Source organism: Gossypium hirsutum, chromosome A06, assembly GCF_007990345.1.
Source record: "Gossypium hirsutum isolate 1008001.06 chromosome A06, Gossypium_hirsutum_v2.1, whole genome shotgun sequence".
In the NCBI taxonomy this organism is placed as follows: Eukaryota; Viridiplantae; Streptophyta; class Magnoliopsida; order Malvales; family Malvaceae; genus Gossypium; species Gossypium hirsutum.
Genome location: NC_053429.1, coordinates 81,657 through 102,419, shown reverse-complemented (window position 1 = coordinate 102,419; position 20,763 = coordinate 81,657). Strand labels below are relative to the sequence as shown.

The window sequence follows — 20,763 nt, the reverse complement described above, 5'->3', positions numbered from 1 at the left end:
AATCTTCGACAATAAATACAACATCTTCAGCGACGGGATCGGGTGTTACATGCCTCCTACCACAATTAAACAAAGAAAAGTGATAATTGATCTTAAAATTTGAAGTTAGAACTGAATAAAGTGAAGGCCCAACACATTAAACCCAACTCAACTCTCAAGCTATTTTATCAATCTTAAGTTTGCCTTTGGGTTCTTGATTTGGTTATCCCATTTATAAAGATTTCGGTAAGCGGTTTCAATGGATATAGGGGTAAAGGTTTGGGTTTAAGGTAAATTAAACTGGCACAAACCTAATTCTTTATTTACTTTACTATCCAAGCCTTTGGCAGCCATTACAGAACATCAAGCATAAACGATGCATTATTATTATTACAGGGTTCACTGACATGCATCAAGCAAATAGGACTTGAATGGAAAAGCTAAAATCCTCATAACGATAAGTGCGGCAAATTGTCTCTCTTTCTGCTCTGTGCCAGAAGCAATGGATCAATGAAGCTTCTCCATTGCTTATAATCAATAGCGGAGCCGGAATCAGGCACCGCAAATCCATTGATGTAGAAAGTTGGTGTTCCAAACACCCCTCTTGAAGCACTATACTGCATGTAACAAGACATTCCAATGTTAATGACAAGAATAAAGCTTATTAGTCCATGAAATAAGAGACACATTACATGGTGAAAGTGAAACCACCTATACCTTGAAAGAAATTCTTGTTTTAAGATCAGTCTTCCGGTCATTGAAACCTGATTCAATTGCAGAATAATAGGAGTTCCCGAATGTTTCTGCTGCAAGCTTTATGATTTCATCCACAACAGCATCTCTAGACTTGTTGCTTGTTTGGGCATTGTAAAACCTCCCCTGTTAGTTCATTGGTACCCAACAAATTCAGTACCCAATACTCCAAACATGATAAATATATATGTTGTAACACAAGCAATTCAATGTGGCTGATTGATAGTCATATGGATACTGCAGAATCCTCCTAAATGGTTGAGCTTAAAACAAATTTTGTATTTCCATTTGAACAACAATAGAAGTAGATAAAACATGTTATATCATGAATACAGCTGCTTTCCATTTATTCAAAAGAGTAAATACAGTACTGTCAATAGAATATCTGAACCTGATATTCGAAGAAAGACTCCAACAATCGGAAAGTGGCAGAAGGGTTGAGCAGGTTTACAATGTGCATGGCCCGGGAAGTAGAGAATGCATAGTCGTGGTAACTGCAATATTACAATACCAAACCTATTGAAAGTCAAAGGCTTACAAACAAAACATAAATATTCATCAAATCAAATCCTGATCAAGGTTGTCATAAAGGGGTGATCTTTTAGCACATGTTAAATTAAAACTAATCCATTTGTTAAAAGACAGCACTTTTACAGGAATAACAATTCAAGCAAAAGATCAGAATGTTCAAAGTTTAAATATTAGGACATAATCTACAAGTGTTCATCTCAATTGTCTTCTAAAGAATTGACCTTAATATTCAAGCACAAAAAAATGATTATATTATTGGAAAAGGTAGGGGCTTTTTTTAGACTAAAATTCTAGCATAATAGATTAAACCATCCATAGTAACAAAACCAAGGAAAAATAGATTAAACCCGAAAAGATGGCCACAAAAATTCACATGAAGTTAATAAAAAGAAAATATATCAGGAACAGGCGGAGACTAACGGCAGCGGGAGGAGGTGAACTATGAGCGAAACGCGAGAACCATAGTGATGAATAGCTTGCTTGAGAGGAGGCCATGCGTCTCTGCTATCGGGACAGACCGGATCGAAGAAAGCCTCGATCATAAGCGTGTCCGAGTCAACTCGATGGTTGGTGTACAAGAACCCATCGTACTTTGCCGGTGGCAAAGACTGAGCTTTGACGGTCCGTTGACAGACAATAGTTAAGATAATGGAGAAGAAAAAAGAGGATAATAAATAAGTTGTTCCTTTTTCCGTTCTTTTCTCTCGTGTTTCTGTTCTCTAATGGCCTTTGCTTTTAATATTCATTTTCGAGTGGCATTGCTTTAGCAGTAATAGCCGATAAAATTTGAGCAAGAAAAATAAAAGGGATAGTATAATGTTTGCCCCCTAACAACCCTGTTTACTTTGATATTTGTAAATTTTTATTGAACTTAGCAATTAGATCTATTTTGATTACCGTAAAATTGGTTGAATCGAGGATCAGTGATATGATTGGTTCAATTATTGGTCTGGTATTATAACACTTTAGGTGACACGATAAGATTATACTATGTCATCACTTGAAAATTAATTTTAATTTTTAAGTTATGATATAACACAATCTCAAAATAACACATCATCAAACTTTTATATGTTACACATTTAAGGACCAAAATAAATCTTGTTATCAATTTAGGTACTAAAGTACAAGTATTAAAGTGGACTTAATTGTTAAATTTAAAATAAAAAAATTACATTATCCCAAAAATATAGCTGATAAAAAGAAAATAGATAATTACATATTTTGCCCGTGTATTTTATCAAATGTCTAAAAATTGGAAATATAAATATTTGCCACTTTTAATATTTAATTATTATAATAGTGAAATAAAATATTTTATGAAAATTAAAAACCAGTTGACTTGAATCAAGATAGAGCATTGGAGTCGAGGTTTAGCCATTTATTTATTCAAATTATGTTTAATTTTTTTTAAGTCTGTTTCAAAACTTATATAACTATGGATTAAATTTTGTTGTGTGACTTAAATTCTTGTTAAATAAAATATAATTGGTAAGATATAGAATTTATGAGAGCGAAGGTTGAGGATTGCAACTCATCGTAGATTCTCAATAAGTAAAATATTGGATTGGAGTCGCAATCGACCTCTGATGTACAGTACAGGTTGAACAAGTGAAATCTGTATAGAAGTTTACTTCCTCTATTTGATATTGATTAAAATAAGTTGTTTTAATATTACTGCATTACTTCTATTTGGCTTTAATTTGAATAAGATTTTTAAATCTATAAATAGACCTAATCATCTCTCCTCTTATATCATTTGAATTCGACATTTTTATATAATAGATAAAAATATTCATAATTCAATCTCAACTTTTTTTTGAATTTGAGATTGATTTTTTATCATATATATATTTTTTAATATGAGAATAATGCACTTCAATGTACTTAAACTTATGTTCTCTTATATTAATAATAATGTCAATACTAATCGAATTAATGCTCAATCGGCTAATCTCAACTCTTAAATAGAAAGCTTCATCGTGCTCGAATTCATTTATTTCTATATTGATAATGGAAGTGATATCAATAAAATTAAAACTTAATTGATTTTAACATTTTTATACTTTCAACAGAGTAATTATAGATAATGAGAATACTATTAGACTATCAGTCATTGTTTTGAAGGTTATATATGCTTAAAAGTTAGCTTAATTGAAAAATTAATTTAAAATTTGTTAATTCTTCTTTTGTTTTAATTACTTTTATGCAATGTAAAAATAAATTAATCTAAATCTATATATATAATGACTTAAAATGGGCTTTACTTCAGTATCAACGTAATGAAGCTTTAGCCTTTATCGTTAAGCTGCCACTTGTCCCCACGTCAACATGACATAGCAAATCAACTGCCACTGACACGGAAGGTTGCGTGACTCCGACAAGAGCTTATGGTTCAAATTTTGGGTGGTAACGAGTCAAGACACTATGACAAGGCAAGCTCTGCCATTTTTGGAAAATCTGAACACTCCAATCCTTCATTGCCTGTACTCAGCCGTAGCATCTCTGTCACAAACTCGTCAAGCTCACGCTTATATAATGAAAACTGGACTTCTTGCTGATACCCATCTTTCTACAAGACTCATCTCACGATATGCTAATCACCATTCCTTTGTCGAAGCAGATCTCGTCCTTCGCTCCATATCTAACCCATCTATCTCTTCCTTTTCTACTCTCATTTATGCTCTCAACAAGTCCAATCTTTTCACCCAATCGCTCAACGTTTTCTCCCGAATGCTCTCTCATGGTGTTTTGCTGGATACTCACGTGCTTCCAAATGTTGTCAAGGCTTGCGGCAAATTATCGGCCTTGAAGTTCGGAAGAGAAATTCATTGCATCGTTTGTAAATATGGGTTTGATTCAGATTCCGTTGTTCAAGCTTCTTTGGTGCACTTGTATTTAAAAAGTGATCGACTCCGGGATGCTCGGAATGTGTTCGAGAGATTACCTGAAGGAGATGTGGTTACTTATGGTGCTTTGCTTTCAGCTTACGCTCGCAAGGGTTGCGTTAACGAGGTAAAGGAAATCTTTTCTGGGATGCAAAATTATGGTTTGGAGCCCAATGTAGTTTCATGGAATGGTATGATTACAGGATTCAACCAGAGTGGGAACTATGTTGAAGCTGTTGTCATGTTTCAGGAAATGCATTCGAAAGGGTTTCAGCCTGATCATATTACAATATCAAGCGTTCTTTCTGCTGTGGGTGATATAGAGAGGTTTAATATAGGGATTCAGGTTCTCTGTTATGTGATCAAACTAGGTCTTTTGCATTGCAAGTTTGTTATTAGCGCACTTATAGATATGTTCGGAAAATGTGCTTGTGCAGGAGATTTGATGAAAGCATTTGAAGAGACGAATGAGGAGCTTATGGATGTAGGTGCTCGCAATGCTTTATTAACTGCACTGTCTCGAAATGGTCTTCTTGATGTAGCTATGGAGGTATTTGAGCGATTTAGAGTGCGTGGGAGGGAACTGAATGTTGTATCCTGGACATCAATGATTGCTGGATGCTCACAAAATGGGAAGGATATTGAGGCATTGGAGCTTTTCAGAGAGATGCAGAGTGCAGGGGTGAAGCCAAACTCTGTAACAATACCTTGCTTGCTACCAGCTTGTGGAAATATTGCAGCATTGGTACATGGAAAAGCAGCTCATGGTTTTTCCCTTAGAACAGGAATCATTGCTGATGTTCATGTTGGTAGTGCATTAGTTGATATGTACGCTAAGTGTGGAAGAATCCATTTGTCTCGACTTTGTTTTGATAGAATACCAAACAAAAACTCAGTCTGTTGGAATGCGATTATGGGTGGTTATGCAATGCATGGTAAGGCTAATGAAGCTATTGATATTTTTCATTTGATGCAACAGAAAGGGCACAAGCCTGATTTTATCAGCTTTAGTTGTGTATTATCTGCTTGCAGTCAGGGTGGCCTAACAGAACAAGGTTGGCGATTTTTTAATAGCATGTATGAAGACTATGGAATTGAAGCAAAAATGGAGCACTATTCCTGCATGGTAAACCTTCTAGGTCGTTCTGGAAAGCTAGAAGAAGCATATACCATGATCAAGCAAATGCCATTTGAACCACATGCCTGTGTTTGGGGAGCTTTGCTTAGTTCTTGTAGGCTTCACAATAACATTCGTTTAGGCAAGATTGCTGCAAGGAATCTCTTTGAATTAGAACCAAATAATCCTGGAAATTACATCCTTCTTTCCAATATATATGCGTCCAAGGCGATGTGGGACGAAGTAGATGCTGTGAGAGATGTCATGAGGAGTAGGGGCATGAAGAAGAACCCCGGTTGCAGTTGGATTGAGATCAAGAACCAAGTGCACATGCTTCTTGCTGGAGATAAATCAAATCCACAAATGACTGAGATCATTGAGAAGTTACATAAATTGAGCTTGGAGATGAAGAAAGCAGGTTACCTGCCAAATACTAACTTGGTGTTGCAAGATGTGGACGAGCAGGACAAGGAGCAGATCTTATGTGGACATAGTGAGAAGTTAGCAGTAGCCTTAGGGCTTCTGAATACTCCTCCGGGCTCTCCACTGCAGATAATAAAAAATCTCAGAATCTGTGGTGATTGTCATGCCGTTATAAAATTTATATCTGGCTTTGAAGGAAGAGAAATATATGTCAGAGACACAAATCGCTTTCATCATTTTAAAGATGGAGTTTGTTCCTGTGGGGATTTCTGGTGAACAATTTTATGACTAAGATTTAGCATGTAAGTCATCTTCATCTTTACTCTTGAAAAGAATGAAGCAAATTACCTACAAAATGTATTAAATATGCCAAAAAACCCAGTTGACTAAACCGAACTTTGCCTCAAAAAGGAAGATAAGCAATTGAGCGTCTCATTTTAGTTTCTTTTGAAATATAAAAATGTCATGATGGATAGATTGACTCAAAAGTTGATGATTCTTTTGTACTCTTTGCAGGTGCTTTGTTATTCATTTAGTTCTCGTTGGTGCTTAAAGAAAAGTATTAGTCATCCATAGCAGATTACTATAAGCCTGTCCTTATTTGTGCAGACCTCAGTCTCCCGTGCTCTTCCTCTGATGCTCAAAGAAAAGGGATCAAAACATCAGAGCTTTTGTTGAAGCGTGCTTCACCTTGATTAGCTTCAATTCAGTTATCATTTATCAGGCAGCTTGTAGCTTCCCTGGTACTGGTTTTGATACTTTGTACTGCAGCACTGTTAGGCCTGCAAGGAACTTTCACATTGAAACCTAAAGAGATATTTGGAGCTTCAGTGCCCCTTCAATGCCCTCCCATGAGCGCAGACCTTATTAATTTTGAGAAGTGATTTTCGGAAGATTGGATCTGATTATAAGCTAGCGTTGATGTGAATGTTTGCTTGCTCTATACTCAAAAGTTATTGCAGCAAAATACTTTAATTGATGTTGAATTATTAATTTTAATTTGATTCTTGACCATTAACCAAGAAGGGATGGTTGCCTCTCAAGTACTTTTAAGTGCTAAAAATTAAGTGGTTACAGCTTGATAGAGGGGTTCTCGCTACTGCTGCACGGATATATCTTCCCTTGAAAATTTGTCATTTCTTAAGTTGCAACTACTTACCATCTTTTGAATGCTCGCTAATTTGCAGGTTTGGGATTTGTTTGGTTAAAATCAGAGAATGATCTATTTCTGGTTAATGCTGAATCCGGATAGTGATCGAGAAAAGCTTAAAGCATGCTTTATTGGTTCTAACTTGTTCATATTTGTTATGATAACTGGAATCATTACAAAAGGTAATCCTTTAAAACGGATAAAGCCCCTTTATTATGTACCTACTAGTGGATACAGTTGCTTTGTTGTTTTGATACTTGAAATATACCATTTATATTCACAACAGAACTTGTTTGAAGTGACAAAAGTGCTATGCCATATTGATAAAATATCAAAATGTAGTTGTTTAAACTTATCTTTGCATGGGACCAGATCTAATCAAATAATAAAAAGCGAGTTATACCTGTTTATATCCTTTTGCGCACGTACCTTCGTTAAGATTAGGACACCTCTTGTTTCAGGATCCATCTTTATAATTTTAAGATCAATATTTAAATGCTCCTGTTTGTTTTGAAGTTGTAACAGTATGTCTGAAATGTTGATGTTCATCAGACTGGAAATATGTGTTTCAGGAGAAGCCTTTCTCTCATCTCAATCTGGTAGCCAGCCACCTGTTGGGTATGGAGTATGGGGCCCACAACTCAATGATTAGTTAACATTTGTTATGTTTTTCCACGTACGTTCAAGTTGTAAGTACCACGGCGGCTCAAGCAAAGCAAAACTCATTTCACATGAAAAATCAGCAGTAGCTGTTGTAAACCCTTTGCATCACGTAAGAGAGACTTCTAACAATAATGTAAGCAAACTCAGAAACCAAAACCAAAACCTTCTTCTTATCATTGGGTTTAGATCCAAATGATTTATGAAAACAAACATCAGAGTCAATTTCTTTGGTTGTGTTATTTTCATAGATGCAATGATTTGTTTGGAAAGTTGTACCCAAGTTTATCCTTTCCAATTGAATTTAATAACCAAGTTAGGTGGCAGGAGACCCCAATTCAATGAAGGGTCCCTCCCACACTCGACAAATCTAAAGCAACATTATACATTAGCACTAGCAAATATTATTTATATATTTATGTGTGTATGATTGAGTTTAATGGGCCAAACCAAATCTCTCTACCAATCATTTTTCTCTCTTCGTTTTAACACAATTCTCAGTAACTGCCCATACTCCACTATCCACTCCTCTTTAATTTTTTTCTTAGCTCAACTTTTAACTAATAATGGTATAGGATCACATTTCTCACCCCTCACCGTGCACAAAAAACTCAAAGGAAAAGTACAAATAAAAGCATTAACCGAAAAATCGTCAGTGCCGTTTTGATGCCTTTTGCTTGCTTGTCTGCCACGATACGCGTCATCTCTCTTCTCTATAACTAAAACGCTAAAAATTCCATTTATTTCCCTTCCCAATATAGCCGTTACCACCCTCTATATCTCTCACTCCAAACCCCTTCCCTTTGCCTTCCCTGGCTAGGAAACTCAACACTTCCCCCCACAAAACCAGCTGACTATTATGCGCCATGGCGCGCACTATACCCCTCCTCCTCTCCTCTCTCCTTCTCCACCACCCGCCATAAACTCCACGGCCACCGGCGGCAACCAGCACCCAATGCTGGTTTCTGTTTTATTAGCCCTTTTTCTCCCATGCGCTGGCATGAGTGCTGTTTTCATTGTTTATATCTGTCTTTTATGGTACGCCACGAATCACCGGGCTGATAATTCAGGGTCGTTATCGGTTAAGCAGGCTGGTGAGAAAGGGTTGTCCGTTTCGGAGCTTGAGAAGCTGCCCAAAGTTACCGGGAAGGATCTTGTGTTGGGGACTGAGTGTGCGGTTTGTCTCGATGAGATAGAGGCAGAGCAATCGGCTAGAATGGTTCCCGGTTGTAATCACGGCTTTCATTTACAATGTGCTGATACTTGGCTTTCAAAGAACTCGGTCTGTCCTGTTTGTAGGGCCAAGCTTGAGCCTAAGTTGTTCGATCCACCTGGTGATGATAACCCTTGCTAAAGCTTTGAATTTTCCTTTAAAAAATTAGAAAAAAGGGTCTAGTTTTTAGGAGTATAAAATTCAGTGTTGTTGGTGTTTGTATGAAATGAAGTTTTCCTAGGAAAAGTTGACGAAAAATGTTGATCAAGTTAAATTTCAGTTTCATGTATGTATGGATTTTCTTTTCTCTCTTTATTCATATTTTGTTAGTTAAATTAATTCAGATTGATATTAATGTAGACAGAATCGTCCGTACTTGATGAAGAACTTGCTTTTCATATTTGGGGTCTGTTTTTTTTTGGAAAAGTTGAAAAGAAGGTGAGATGATTCAAGGGAAAAGCAAGAAACTTTTGACAGAATAATAAAAAAAGTAGACACATGAACTGGCGTTGGTGCCTTATCAGCAGCAACTACTCCTACCATTTGCGTCAAAAACTATAGCTAAAGGAACCATTTGATTTAGATACCTTTTTGTTATAATTCTTTGTCAAGTTCTAAGTTGGTTCAATCACTCATTCTAAAACTTGCAAGCCAAGGGAAGCATTTAGCACACTATACGGGGCAGTGGCTATGCCACACAAGGGAACAAATCGCTTTTACTGATTCAGAATTGTCATATGGAATATATATTAAATTCCAAATGGGTCCCAACCCCCCAGTGTATTGTGCATGAAGAATGACTGGTGGCAGGTTGGTGATACATCGAGTATTGCAATGGCAGGGCCAGGGCAGCTCGCCGACTGCTAAATACTAGCACTTTTCTTACTGTCTCTTTTTAGATACCCCATTTAAGCCCACAGTTTTTGGGTTTTGTGTTTCTTTTCTTTTTCTTCTTTTTTCTAATTAAATGAACAAATGCAGCAACTCAACTTGATTACTTGAATAAATTATCTGAATTAATTAGGCAAATTTAATTGCCACTTGACCCGACTGCCACGACTCTGCCTTTACTTGTATGGTATTATCTTGGCCAGCATTCCAGCAGTAAGTTTTGTAAGATTGTAGTAGTTTGCATTTTTGGAACTTATAAAATATTGTTATTAAATTAAAGCAGTTATTAAGTCATTGATTAAAAAGTAAAATGAAATTTAAGATTATATATTGTTTATAATTTAATTTACATTTTTTAAGTTTACTTGCTAATAATTAAACGACAGGCTTTGAAATTTAGAACGACTTTAGTTAAAATTAAAGTTTCGGACCGAATTGAAAAAATTCAATTAATCGGTGACTCATGATTAATAATTTAGCCAATTACGAAATGATTTTTACGAAAATTTCTCAATAATGAAAGACCCCATGTAATTTTAGTCTTCAGTACTTCGTTGTTTTACTCGTAGTTATCAGATACCAATATAAAATCTAAATCATATAATTTGGCAACATCCCACGGTTTCAGCAGTAAATTTGGTAAGATTGTAGTAGTTTACATTTTTGTGGTGCATATTTAATATTATTAAACCAAAAGTAGTTATTAAGTCATGGATTGTTTTGCCCTGAAAGTTAAATAAGAAGGTGCTAGCATCAATCAATTAATTAAAAAGTACGAGTTTCCTAATAAAGCTTGTTGGATATATATCATGTTATTAGGTGAGATTTGGAAATAAAAATTCCAATACTCGTGTGCATTTTGTTTGATATGGTAGAATAGAAAGAAGGGTTCATATCATATTTCATGAGACTTGTAGGATGATTTAGAATGAGTAGAGAGCCATACAAATACATTGACATGTTTAGTTTACTTGTCAATTTTTTTACATAAACTTTTGTCATTGTATGAACTGGAAATGAATGATTGATTTCAACATTATTTATGGACCGGATGCTTTCACATACTTTTTGTACAAAATAACGTATAAACTTTCATACTTAACGTGGCTTAGAATGAAAACATGTTTATATTGGGCATATGATGTTAAAGGCCACACTCATAGCCCAATCTCTTTTCAAAACTTAGCCTCTCATTTAGGGAAATGAACATTGTAGCCAGGGGTGTCCCGCCATGGGCTTCTTGCGAACGTATAACGTTCGAGCTAAATTGATGAATTATATGCATTATGCTCTTTTTACGGTCGAACTATTTTAGCCTAGGCAGCTTGGTGAATATTAAAGTTGTTATACCCCTACCATTGTTTAGACATGTGACAGTACAAAAAGCAACCTAAAAGACACCCTTGGACGGCCAACCGTCTAGTATCATGGGTAGTGATCACCTATGTTCCTCACATTACCCATTTTTGGCCACTGGCTTGTCCATGAGAACTATTCGTACTGCCTCAACAAAGGAAATCTCAATGCAATACTATACTCGATGATAATTGACATATAACAGACATGACAAAATTTGACAAGAGGACCTCCCCTTATATATACCTTAGCACACGAAGAGCAAATGATATTTTTCCTCCTTAAATATTCTACTCGATACCTAAACTCTCACGACCTCCTCCTTTACATATTCCTAAGTTCTCCTACCTCTCTTTCGCCCTTTTTACTCCCTTCTTCTAGCTCTCCGCTAAGTGAACTGGGCTCCAAATGATCATCATCTTCTGTTGGAAAAAAATCCGATTTGAAAACGATTTTCTTGCATAGCGGAAAATAAAAATTTTGAAAATCGACTCAGTTTGTGATATTTATAGCAATTAACCCTAGACCATCATACATGTGTTTCGGATAGACGAATCCTTGTCATTCTCGACTTTCAACCAAAGATATTCTCCGCTATTCTCGTACTACAATCTGCACATACATTTTCGTTGCACAGATCGCAACCTTCAAATGTAACAACCAATACTGCTCGCACATTTTCGCTGTGCAGATCGACAAACAAGCATAGTCGTGACAATATAGCTCGCATAATTATATAGATCTTGACGCTGTTAAGCACAAGCACTCAACTCTTGATAATGTTCGATTAGTTAACATATCTGAATTCTTCAAAATTCCTATTATATGTGTATCTTTGTCAAATTAAATTCAATCACAATAGTTCAACGTTATGCAAATAATAGATTGACAGAAAATAAAATAAACCCACAATGAGTGATTCAAAATTAGAGCTCTATCAATCTAACAAAATTCCATTCAAATTACAAACCAAAACACATCAAATACAAGTCAACATATATAAAGCTAGTTGTTTTGGTCTGCACCATCCATGTCAGCATCAATGTCTTCTTCTTCGTTGTCCCCACCCTCAACTGCCTTTTCAGTGCTAACAATGCATGCCTCAGCAAGTTCATCAGATAGGAAAAGTCTCTCTGACTTTTTCCAATCTTCTGCAAACTCCTTTCATTCCGCTCCAAAAGGGGAAAAAATGTTGAAACCTAACTTGGCATCAGTAAGGTGACTTGGAGCATCGAAGTCTACGCATTGAACATCGGAAGGCCCGACAATAACCTGGGCATGCAACAAGATGTTTAATTTCAACTTCGGTAAATAATCTTGAAGATTCTTTATCATCTCTGCTTGGTAGCTCGATAATGCTTCGCTCTAGTTCTTCTTTAGATCTACTATTTCAACGCACAGAAGCCTTGTTGCAACATCCACCTCACATGTTGCAACATAGGTCGGTGTCGCGACACAATAGGCAATTTTGTTCTAATACTTCTTTTTGCTTCTTTCTTTGGTGTTGCGACATCGGTGTTTTGATGTAGTAACCTGGGCATCAGTTTCAGCCAGTATGTACATTTTTAGCTCCCAATTTAACCTACATAACCCTATCACCTTATTTAGATATCTAATGTTAACATTAATGAAAGACAATTAATAATGGTTGCCATTAACATTAATGGGAGACAATCAATAATGACAACCACCAACTTTGGAAAAGTGGCAAGGGATAATTTTTTTTGGTCCTTGAGATAATGGGCTATTTATTGTTTGGTCCTTAAACCTCAACTATAAATAGGCCTTCTCATTTCTCATTTCAATTCATCCCAACCAATCTTTCTCTCTTAGTTTTCTCTCTTCTCCCATTTGAGAATTCTTAAGGAATTCTATTTGTTTGTAATACTTTGGAGATAGTAAAGTTATCATCTGGTGTTAGTGCCCGAGGACGTAGGTATAATTTACCGAACCTCGTTAAAACTCTTGTGTTCTTTCTTGTCCTATTTTTCTTTTAATATTTGAGGGTATAATAGTAGTATTTAATTGTGCTATTAAATTACTATAGAAGGGATATTCTGTCTAAGGAAAGACTTGGTATTTAAGAGATCCATGTGATCCACCTCTCTTCCCTGGGAATTGAACTTTGTGTGATTTTTTAGTACAATAATTTACACGCTTCCGACCCTATTGGAACAACAAGTGGAATCAAGAGCCGAAGGTTAATCGTAGTATGCTCTGTGGTTGCAGTTTGAACTGATCTTCCACATCAGAAAAGATTTCCTTAGGTATATTGAAAGATTATGGAGAAAATGGTCGGTGTAGGAGCTTCAACATCGTCCATGTGGACAAGACCGACAATTGCAAATGCAAGATTGGCCGTGGAGATCTTTGATGGCACGGGCCATTTTGGTATGTGGCAAAGTGAGGTTCTAGATGCCCTTTTTCAGCAGGGTCTAGACATTGCCATTGATGAAGAGAAACCAGATGATGTACAGGAGAAAGATTGGAAGGCGATCAATCGGTTGGCATGTGGCACAATTCGATCATGCCTTTCTCGAGAGCAGAGGTATGCTTTTTCAAAGGAGACTTCTGCAAATAAGTTGTGGGTGGCACTTGAAGAAAAATTTTTGAAGAAAAACAGTCAAAATAAGCTCCACTTGAAGAAAAGACTGTTTCACTTCATATACGTCCCAAGTACCACAATGAATGATCACATCACCAAATTTAATCAGTTAGTCACTGATTTGCTGAATATGGATGAGACATTCAAAGATGAAGATTTGGCTTTGATGCTGTTGGGGTCACTTCCTGAGGAGTTTGAGTTCCTAAAAACTACTCTACTTCATGGCAGGAGTGATATATCTCTGAGCGAAGTCTGTGCGGCCTTATACAGTTATGAACAGAGAAAGAAGGACAAACAGAAAAACTCAATCAGAGATACAGAAGCTTTAGTAGTCCGAGGTCGTTCATACACTCGGAAGAAAACTCAAAAGGGGAGATCAAAGTCAAAGTCCAAACTCGGGAAAGATGAATGTGCTTTTTGTCATGAGAAAGGCCACTGGAAGAAAAATTGTCCAAAGCTGAAGAATAAGGGAAAAGCTGCTGTAGATGCTTGTGTTGCTAAGCATGATACTAGTGACTCTGAACTATCACTGGTTGCATCATCATCGTCGTTCCATTCAGATGAGTGGATATTGGATTCGGGTTGTACCTATCATATGTCCCCTAACCGGGAGTGGTTCTCTGATTTAGTAGAACTAAATGGAGAAGTTGTTTATATGGGCAATGACAATGCCTGTAAAACTGTTGGGATAGGTTCAATCCAATTAAAGAATCAAGATGGATCAACCAGAGTTCTGACTGATGTTCGGTACGTGCCCAGTTTGAAGAAAAATCTCATCTCATTGGGAGCCTTGGAATCCAATGGTTCAGTTGTTACTATGAGAGATGGGATTTTGAAAATGACATCTGGCGCACTTGTGATATTGAAGGGCATCAGGAAAAATAACTTGTATTACTACCAAGGTAGTACAGTTATTGGAGCAGTCGCTACAGCTTCCGGTAACAAAGAATTGGTCTCAATGCAGTTGTGGCATATGAAGTTGGGACATGCCAGCGAAAAATCCTTGCAAATTCTGGCAAAGCAAGGATTGTTGAAAGGTGCAAAGGCTTGCAAATTAAAATTTTGCGAGCATTGTGTTCTGGGAAAGCAAAAGAGAGTGAAATTCGGTACTGCTATCCTTAATACAAAAGGTATTTTGGAATATGTTCACTCAGATGTGTGGGGGCCTTCCAAGACACCTTCATTGGGAGGAAAACACTACTTTGTTACTTTTGTTGATGACTTTTCCAGAAGAGTTTGGGTGTATACCATGAGAACTAAGGATGAAGTGCTTAGAGTTTTTCTTAAATGGAAAACTATGATCGAAAACCAGACTGGCAAGAAAATCAAGCGGCTTAGGACGGACAATGGAGGGGAATATAAAAGTGATCCGTTCTTCGATGTGTGCCAAGAGTATGGTATTGTTCGACACTTCACAGTTAGGGATACACCACAGCAGAATGGATTGGCAGAGCGTATGAATCGAACATTGCTGGAGAAAGTTCGATGTATGTTGTCCAATGCTGGGTTGGGCAAGCAATTTTGGGTTGAGGCTGTGACATACGCTAGTCATCTTGTTAATCGTTTGCCATCATCTGCATTAGAAAGAAAAACTCCTATGGAGGTATGGTCTGGAAAACCGGCTACAGATTATGATTCCTTACATGTGTTTGGATCCACTGCATATTACCATGTGAAGGAGTCAAAGTTAGATCCGAGGGCAAAGAAAGCTCTCTTTATGGGAATCACTTCTGGAGTGAAGGGATTTCGTCTTTGGTGTTTAAGCACAAAGAAAATGATCTGTAGCAGAGATGTTACCTTTGATGAATCTGCCACATTGAAAAAGGTAGCAGATAAAGATATTCAGACGAGCAATACTCCACAGCAGGTGGAGTGTACTCCAAAACAGGTGGAGTTTAAGCAGATGGGGATTTGCCCAGTTAATAAGTCTAATTCTCCAGTCACAATGGAGGAATTAGAGGTTGAAGAGGTTCTGGCCCAAGAACCACTAAGTACACCAGAACCAGTTGCAGTTGCAAGGCCACGGAGAGAAATTCGTAAACCTGCTCAATTTACTGATATGGTGGCCTACGCCCTTCCCGTTGTTGATGATATTCCTATCACTTATCAAGAAGCAATGCAAAGCTTTGAAAGTGATAAATGGAAAAGCGCCATGGATGAAGAAATGCAGTCTCTCCGGAAGAACAATACTTAGGAGTTGGCGCAATTACCGAAAGGTAAAAGGGCAATCGGATGCAAGTGGGTATTCGCAAAGAAAGATGGATCTCCTAGCAAGAAGGATATTCGCTACAAGGCAAGATTGGTAGCTAAAGGCTACGCTCAGAAGGAGGGAATTGACTACAATGATGTATTTTCCCCTGTTGTGAAGCATTCCTCCATTAGAATTTTGTTGGCCTTGGTAGCACAGTTGAATTTGGAGCTAGCTCAACTTGATGTTAAGACGGCTTTCTTGCATGGTGAGTTAGAAGAGGAGATCTATATGACTCAGCCCGAAGGATACACAGATGCTGGTGGTAGAAATTGGGTTTGTAAGCTGAACAAATCGCTATATGGATTGAAGCAATCCCCGAGGCAGTGGTACAAGCGATTTGATAGCTTTATGAGAAGGCAGAAGTACACAAGAATCAAATATGACAATTGTGTGTATTTGCAGAAGCTGCATGACGGATCTTTCATTTATCTACTCTTGTATGTTGATGATATGTTAATTGCTTCGAAGAGCCAAAAAGAGATAGATAAGCTGAAGGCTCAGTTGAATCAAGAGTTCGAGATGAAAGATCTAGGTGAGGCCAAGAAGATTCTCGGCATGGAGATAAGTAGAGATAGACCGAGAGGCAAGCTCTATTTAAATCAGAAGCAATATCTGAAAAAGGTATTACAATATTTTGGTGTAAATGAAAACACAAAACATGTAAGTATCCCACTTGCTTCTCATTTGAAACTTAGTGCTCAATTATCTCCGAAGACTGAAGATGAAAGAGAATATATGGCGAAAGTCCCATATGCTAATGCAGTTGGGAGTTTGATGTATGCGATGGTGTGTACGAGGCCTGACATTTCACAAGCTGTTGGAGTTGTGAGCAGGTATATGCATGATCCTGGAAAAGGACATTGGCAAGCTGTGAAATGGATTCTACGGTATCTTCGAAAAACCGTAGATGTTGGTTTAATTTTTGAACAGGATGAAGCACTTGGTCAGTTTGTAGTTGGATATGTTGATTCCGACTTTGCTGGTGATTTAGATAAACGTCGTTCAACTACGGGGTATCTGTTTACTCTTGCGAAAGCCCCAGTGAGTTGGAAGTCTACCTTACAGTCTACAGTAGCTGTGTCTACTACAGAGGCAGAATATATGGCAGTTACAGAAGCTGTTAAGGAGGCTATTTGGCTTAATGGATTGTTGAAAGACTTAGGAGTTGTTCAAAGTCACATAAGTTTATATTGTGACAGTCAGAGCGCTATTCATTTAGTGAAAAATCAAGTCTATCATTCAAGAACCAAGCATATCGACGTAAGATATCACTTTGTGCGGGAAGTCTTTGAAAAAGGAAAAATTCTACTTCAGAAGATTCCGACAGCAGATAATCCCGCAGATATGATGACCAAGGTGGTAACAACAATCAAGTTTAATCATTGTTTGAACTTGATTAACATCCTGAGAATTTGAGCACCTTCAGGTGTATGGCGCTCGAGAGCGCATTTGTAGGCACTACAAAAGACAGCTTTATCAAATTTGTGGAGTTGAAGGAAGTGTGTGAAGATGTGATTATCCTAATCAAATCTTCAAGGTGGAGATTGTTAACATTAATGGAAGACAATTAATAATGGTTGCCATTAACATTAATGGGAGACAATCAATAATGACAACCACCAACTTTGGAAAAGTGGCAAGGGATAATTTTTTTTGGTCCTTGAGATAATGGGCTATTTATTGTTTGGTCCTTAAACCTCAACTATAAATAGGCCTTCTCATTTCTCATTTCAATTCATCCCAACCAATCTTTCTCTCTTTGTTTTCTCTCTTCTCCCATTTGAGAATTCTTAAGGAATTCTATTTGTTTGTAATACTTTGGAGATAGTAAAGTTATCATCTGGTGTTAGTGCCCGAGGACGTAGGTATAATTTACCGAACCTCGTTAAAACTCTTGTGTTCTTTCTTGTCCTATTTTTCTTTTAATATTTGAGGGTATAATAGTAGTATTTAATTGTGCTATAAAATTACTATAGAAGGGATATTCTGTCTAAGGAAAGACTTGGTATTTAAGAGATCCATGTGATCCACCTCTCTTCCCTGGGAATTGAACTTTGTGTGATTTTTTAGTACAATAATTTACACGCTTCCGACCCTATTGGAACAACATCTAATATGTAATAAAAATTACTAAAAAACATAAATCATTAATTCAAGCAAGAAAACATAATTATATAGTAAGATGATTTGATTTAACTATTAAACAAGCTAAAGTTATGTGTAAAAAGTGATATAAATAATAGTGTAATTCGAGGTAGTCATTCTCGAACCTCTTCCTTACCCGTATGTATTTATAACGGTTGAGACAAAGCTTCGATGACCAATTGCAAATGATGGATTCACACCCTTCTCAATGGGTGAAATAGACCAACCCTAGGGAGCTCCCTCGCGTAAAAGCTTTTAACTGGTAAATATGCTGAAAGATGGATAACAACAAAGGTTAACCCCGAAGGCAGCAATCAACAAAGTAGGCAACCAGAATCAACTACGAGAAACCAACCAATTGTCCCGGGGTGATCCTATACTCTTGAAGAACAATACAAAAGAAAAGGTAAAGAGGAAGGTGGAATTCTGCCTCCAATACGTGCAAGGACAAGAGGAAACCTCCCTCCGTGTCACTCAATCTCCTTGTGCCCTGGACAATCGAAAAATCAAAGGCGAAGTTTAGCAACTAAATACCCCGAACGGTGAGATGACAAACCATCTCATCCTGCTTTGTCGAGCACAAGTAGGCGTTTGCTTCCACAGGTACGCAGGCCTCACGACGCTCCTGACAGTTACCATCCTCATCCACAAATCCAGACCTATGAGCCTGGTTACCACGACCAGTATGGCCACCGCTCCTTCCACCCAAACCTATTTTGACTCTAACCATGATAAACAATCACACTTAAAACAATCGAAACAACAGTAGAAAATTCGAGGGCTTTTACCTATAAACAACGAGTTCCTTCTCGCTGGCTGCTCATTTGAAAGATAAGTGTAAGAGAGGCTAAGTAGAAGTTATTTAAGGAAGAAATTTTTTCCAGAACGGTTCATTTCCTTAAGAAATAAGCCCCAATCATCTTTTTACAACTGTACCTCATTATCGTACGGAAAAACGTATGCAACAATTTTTACACCAAAACCTACGTAGTAAGCCTCAATCACATGCTTCATTCGTGTAAGCCTTGTCTCAGAATAGTCATTTTATAATTCTTCTTCAATAAGGTGGGGGACAAATTGTTACAGGGCACGCCACTATTCAACTGGAGATCCATGTCTGACCTGACCCTCTTCACTTTACACCTCCTCTCTTAAGGGATCGCCTAATTAGCCACGGCCTATTCAGCTCACAACCCAGCTCTGCTTGCCACATCCGTCTTAGCTCACCACTCAACTTGCCACTGTATAGCTTGCCCTCTCCTTATTCTCCTGCATTCAGCTCACCAACTTAGTTTTTCAGGAAGTATCACTCAGGACACACGTGTCACCTCTAGGGGGTAATGTGTCACCATGCTTAACACTTAGTTGTCTCTAGCACATCGCATCAGAAACTGCAACTTATAAACATGAAGAATGGACTCTAAGAAAAAGAAAGAGAGAAAATGATACTCAACAGAAACCCAAACCAATTTTTTTTAATCATGAAGCATATGGTATTCTAAAATGAAGTATTTTTTAATTTATATTCATTTATTTAACGAGTCTGTTACTCTATTCTTGTTATTTCATTTGCAGGTGCTAGTTGATTCCTTTATCTGTAAGACAGTTGGACTCTACTTCGCAGCTCAATGGTGCTTTCTATGTTCTAAGTTCACTTCCAAGCTGATATCCATCTACCAGGAAATAAAGCAAATTACTTTGGAAGAAAAAGGTAGTGAGGATTTTGAAGTAGTTTTTGTGTGAAATGATCGTGATCAATGTTCATTTGACTCCTGCTTTGGTACCATGCAATGGCTAGCGCTACCCTTTGAAGACCCCACTATTAAAAGTCTTGCAAAATACTTTGATGTGCAAGCCTTTCCTTGTTTGATAATTATAGGGCATGATGGCAAAACTGTAACCAAGAAAGCTAGAAATCTTTTAAATCTTTACAAGGAAAACGCATGCCCTTTCGCAGATGCCAAAATGGAGTTGCTAGAGAAAGAAATGGAGGAGGCAGCTAAGTATTTACCAAAATCCGAGTACCATGCGGATCATCGCCATGAGCTTAGTTTGGTATCTGAAGGCACTGGAGGAGGGCCCTTTATATGCTGTGATTGTAATGAGCAGGGGTCTAGCTGGGCCTACAAAATGTCTGGAATGCGGGTACGAGGTGCACCCCAGGTGCATGAGAGCTGTGGAGCCTGCCCTTGCAGGCTCATTTGAAAGCAAGTGATCATCAGCTGGGGCTTACCGCTATATGTTTCTATTTGAGGTAGCTTTGATTAATCTTAGTTTGATCAGGATGATAAGACTTCCTGTTTTTTCATCTGCTTTTGCCTTCATTGATGGTTTATAAATGCTACGCCTACGTGGGTTTGGACTTGGAATATTATTGTAGGTAGCTGAAGCCATGAATATGACATTTGACAGTAACAAGAAAGTGTGTATAGCATTCTATTAAGGTGATGTTTATGTTGTTTTTCCCCTTCCTTCTTCAGTCAAACTGATTGCCATCCAACTGCAGCAACTTAAGTTACATTTTAGCTTCAAGCTTTTGAAATATTCCTAGGTTTTGGATATATATCCTTTGGCTATGACAATGTCTAAGTCTAGTAAGCACCATGTTTTCCTCATGGCACTGGCTGCTGGTTGGTAGTTTCCAATGTCGTTTGAAATATTCTTTTTTGTCAACTTTGTGGCGGAGGCTCCTTTTACATGGAATTTTCCACATGGGTTTGCACTGGCTGCTGGTTAGCGCTTTCCAGTGTCGTTTGAATCAACATTGACAGAGTCTCCCTTATTAACGTGGAAATTAGTTA

The 20,763-nt window shown here is 37.5% G+C and overlaps 4 protein-coding genes across 8 annotated transcripts; 3 read left to right on the top strand and 1 right to left on the bottom strand.

Moving 5' to 3' along the window:
* Nucleotides 1-280: 280 nt before the first annotated feature.
* On the bottom strand, nt 281-3,380 carry LOC107938107 (uncharacterized). The gene is made up of 5 exons (XM_016871174.2): nt 3,363-3,380; nt 1,684-1,982; nt 1,124-1,226; nt 697-858; nt 281-596 (listed from the first exon to the last, which is right to left on the bottom strand). Exons 1-5 carry the CDS (start codon nt 3,378-3,380, stop codon nt 429-431), a joined length of 750 nt encoding a protein of 249 aa, XP_016726663.2. The 3' UTR covers nt 281-428.
* A 156-nt stretch (nt 3,381-3,536) lies between these two features.
* On the top strand, nt 3,537-7,726 carry LOC107938143 (pentatricopeptide repeat-containing protein At1g20230). Of its 5 annotated transcripts, XM_041115739.1 has the most exons (4): nt 3,569-4,278; nt 4,402-5,993; nt 6,208-7,023; nt 7,414-7,726. In XM_041115739.1, exons 1-2 carry the CDS (start codon nt 3,691-3,693, stop codon nt 5,965-5,967), a joined length of 2,154 nt encoding a protein of 717 aa, XP_040971673.1. In that variant the 5' UTR covers nt 3,569-3,690; the 3' UTR covers nt 5,968-5,993; nt 6,208-7,023; nt 7,414-7,726. The 5 variants fall into 5 exon arrangements, with proteins under 5 accessions (XP_016726707.1, XP_040971672.1, XP_040971673.1 ...); XM_016871218.2 differs by having other exon boundaries at nt 3,537-5,993; XM_041115738.1 differs by having other exon boundaries at nt 3,568-5,993; nt 6,301-7,023.
* A 222-nt stretch (nt 7,727-7,948) lies between these two features.
* On the top strand, nt 7,949-9,029 carry LOC107938144 (E3 ubiquitin-protein ligase ATL23). The gene has a single exon (XM_016871220.2). The coding sequence runs from the start codon at nt 8,361-8,363 to the stop codon at nt 8,853-8,855; it is 495 nt and encodes a 164-aa protein (XP_016726709.1). The 5' UTR covers nt 7,949-8,360; the 3' UTR covers nt 8,856-9,029.
* A 10,414-nt stretch (nt 9,030-19,443) lies between these two features.
* On the top strand, nt 19,444-20,167 carry LOC107938125 (probable nucleoredoxin 2). Its single transcript, XM_041115895.1, has 3 exons — nt 19,444-19,455; nt 19,538-19,673; nt 19,761-20,167. Exons 1-3 carry the CDS (start codon nt 19,444-19,446, stop codon nt 20,165-20,167), a joined length of 555 nt encoding a protein of 184 aa, XP_040971829.1.
* The last annotated feature ends 596 nt before the right edge of the window (nt 20,168-20,763 follow it).

What these genes read in the sequence shown, in the direction of transcription:
- LOC107938107 (XM_016871174.2), bottom strand. An exon ending in GTTCACCTCCTCCCGCTGCC is followed by an intron (nt 1,227 to 1,683) that starts GTTAGTCTCCGC and finishes GTAATATTGCAG; the next exon opens with TTACCACGACTATGCATTCT. An exon ending in AGTCTTTCTTCGAATATCAG is followed by an intron (nt 859 to 1,123) that starts GTTCAGATATTC and finishes ATGAACTAACAG; the next exon opens with GGGAGGTTTTACAATGCCCA.
- LOC107938143 (XM_016871218.2), top strand. Translation starts at nt 3,691, where the DNA reads ATGACAAGGCAAGCTCTGCCATTTTTGGAAAATCTGAACACTCCAATC.
- LOC107938144 (XM_016871220.2), top strand. Translation starts at nt 8,361, where the DNA reads ATGCGCCATGGCGCGCACTATACCCCTCCTCCTCTCCTCTCTCCTTCT.
- LOC107938125 (XM_041115895.1), top strand. An exon ending in AATTACTTTGGAAGAAAAAG is followed by an intron (nt 19,674 to 19,760) that starts GTAGTGAGGATT and finishes TGCAATGGCTAG; the next exon opens with CGCTACCCTTTGAAGACCCC.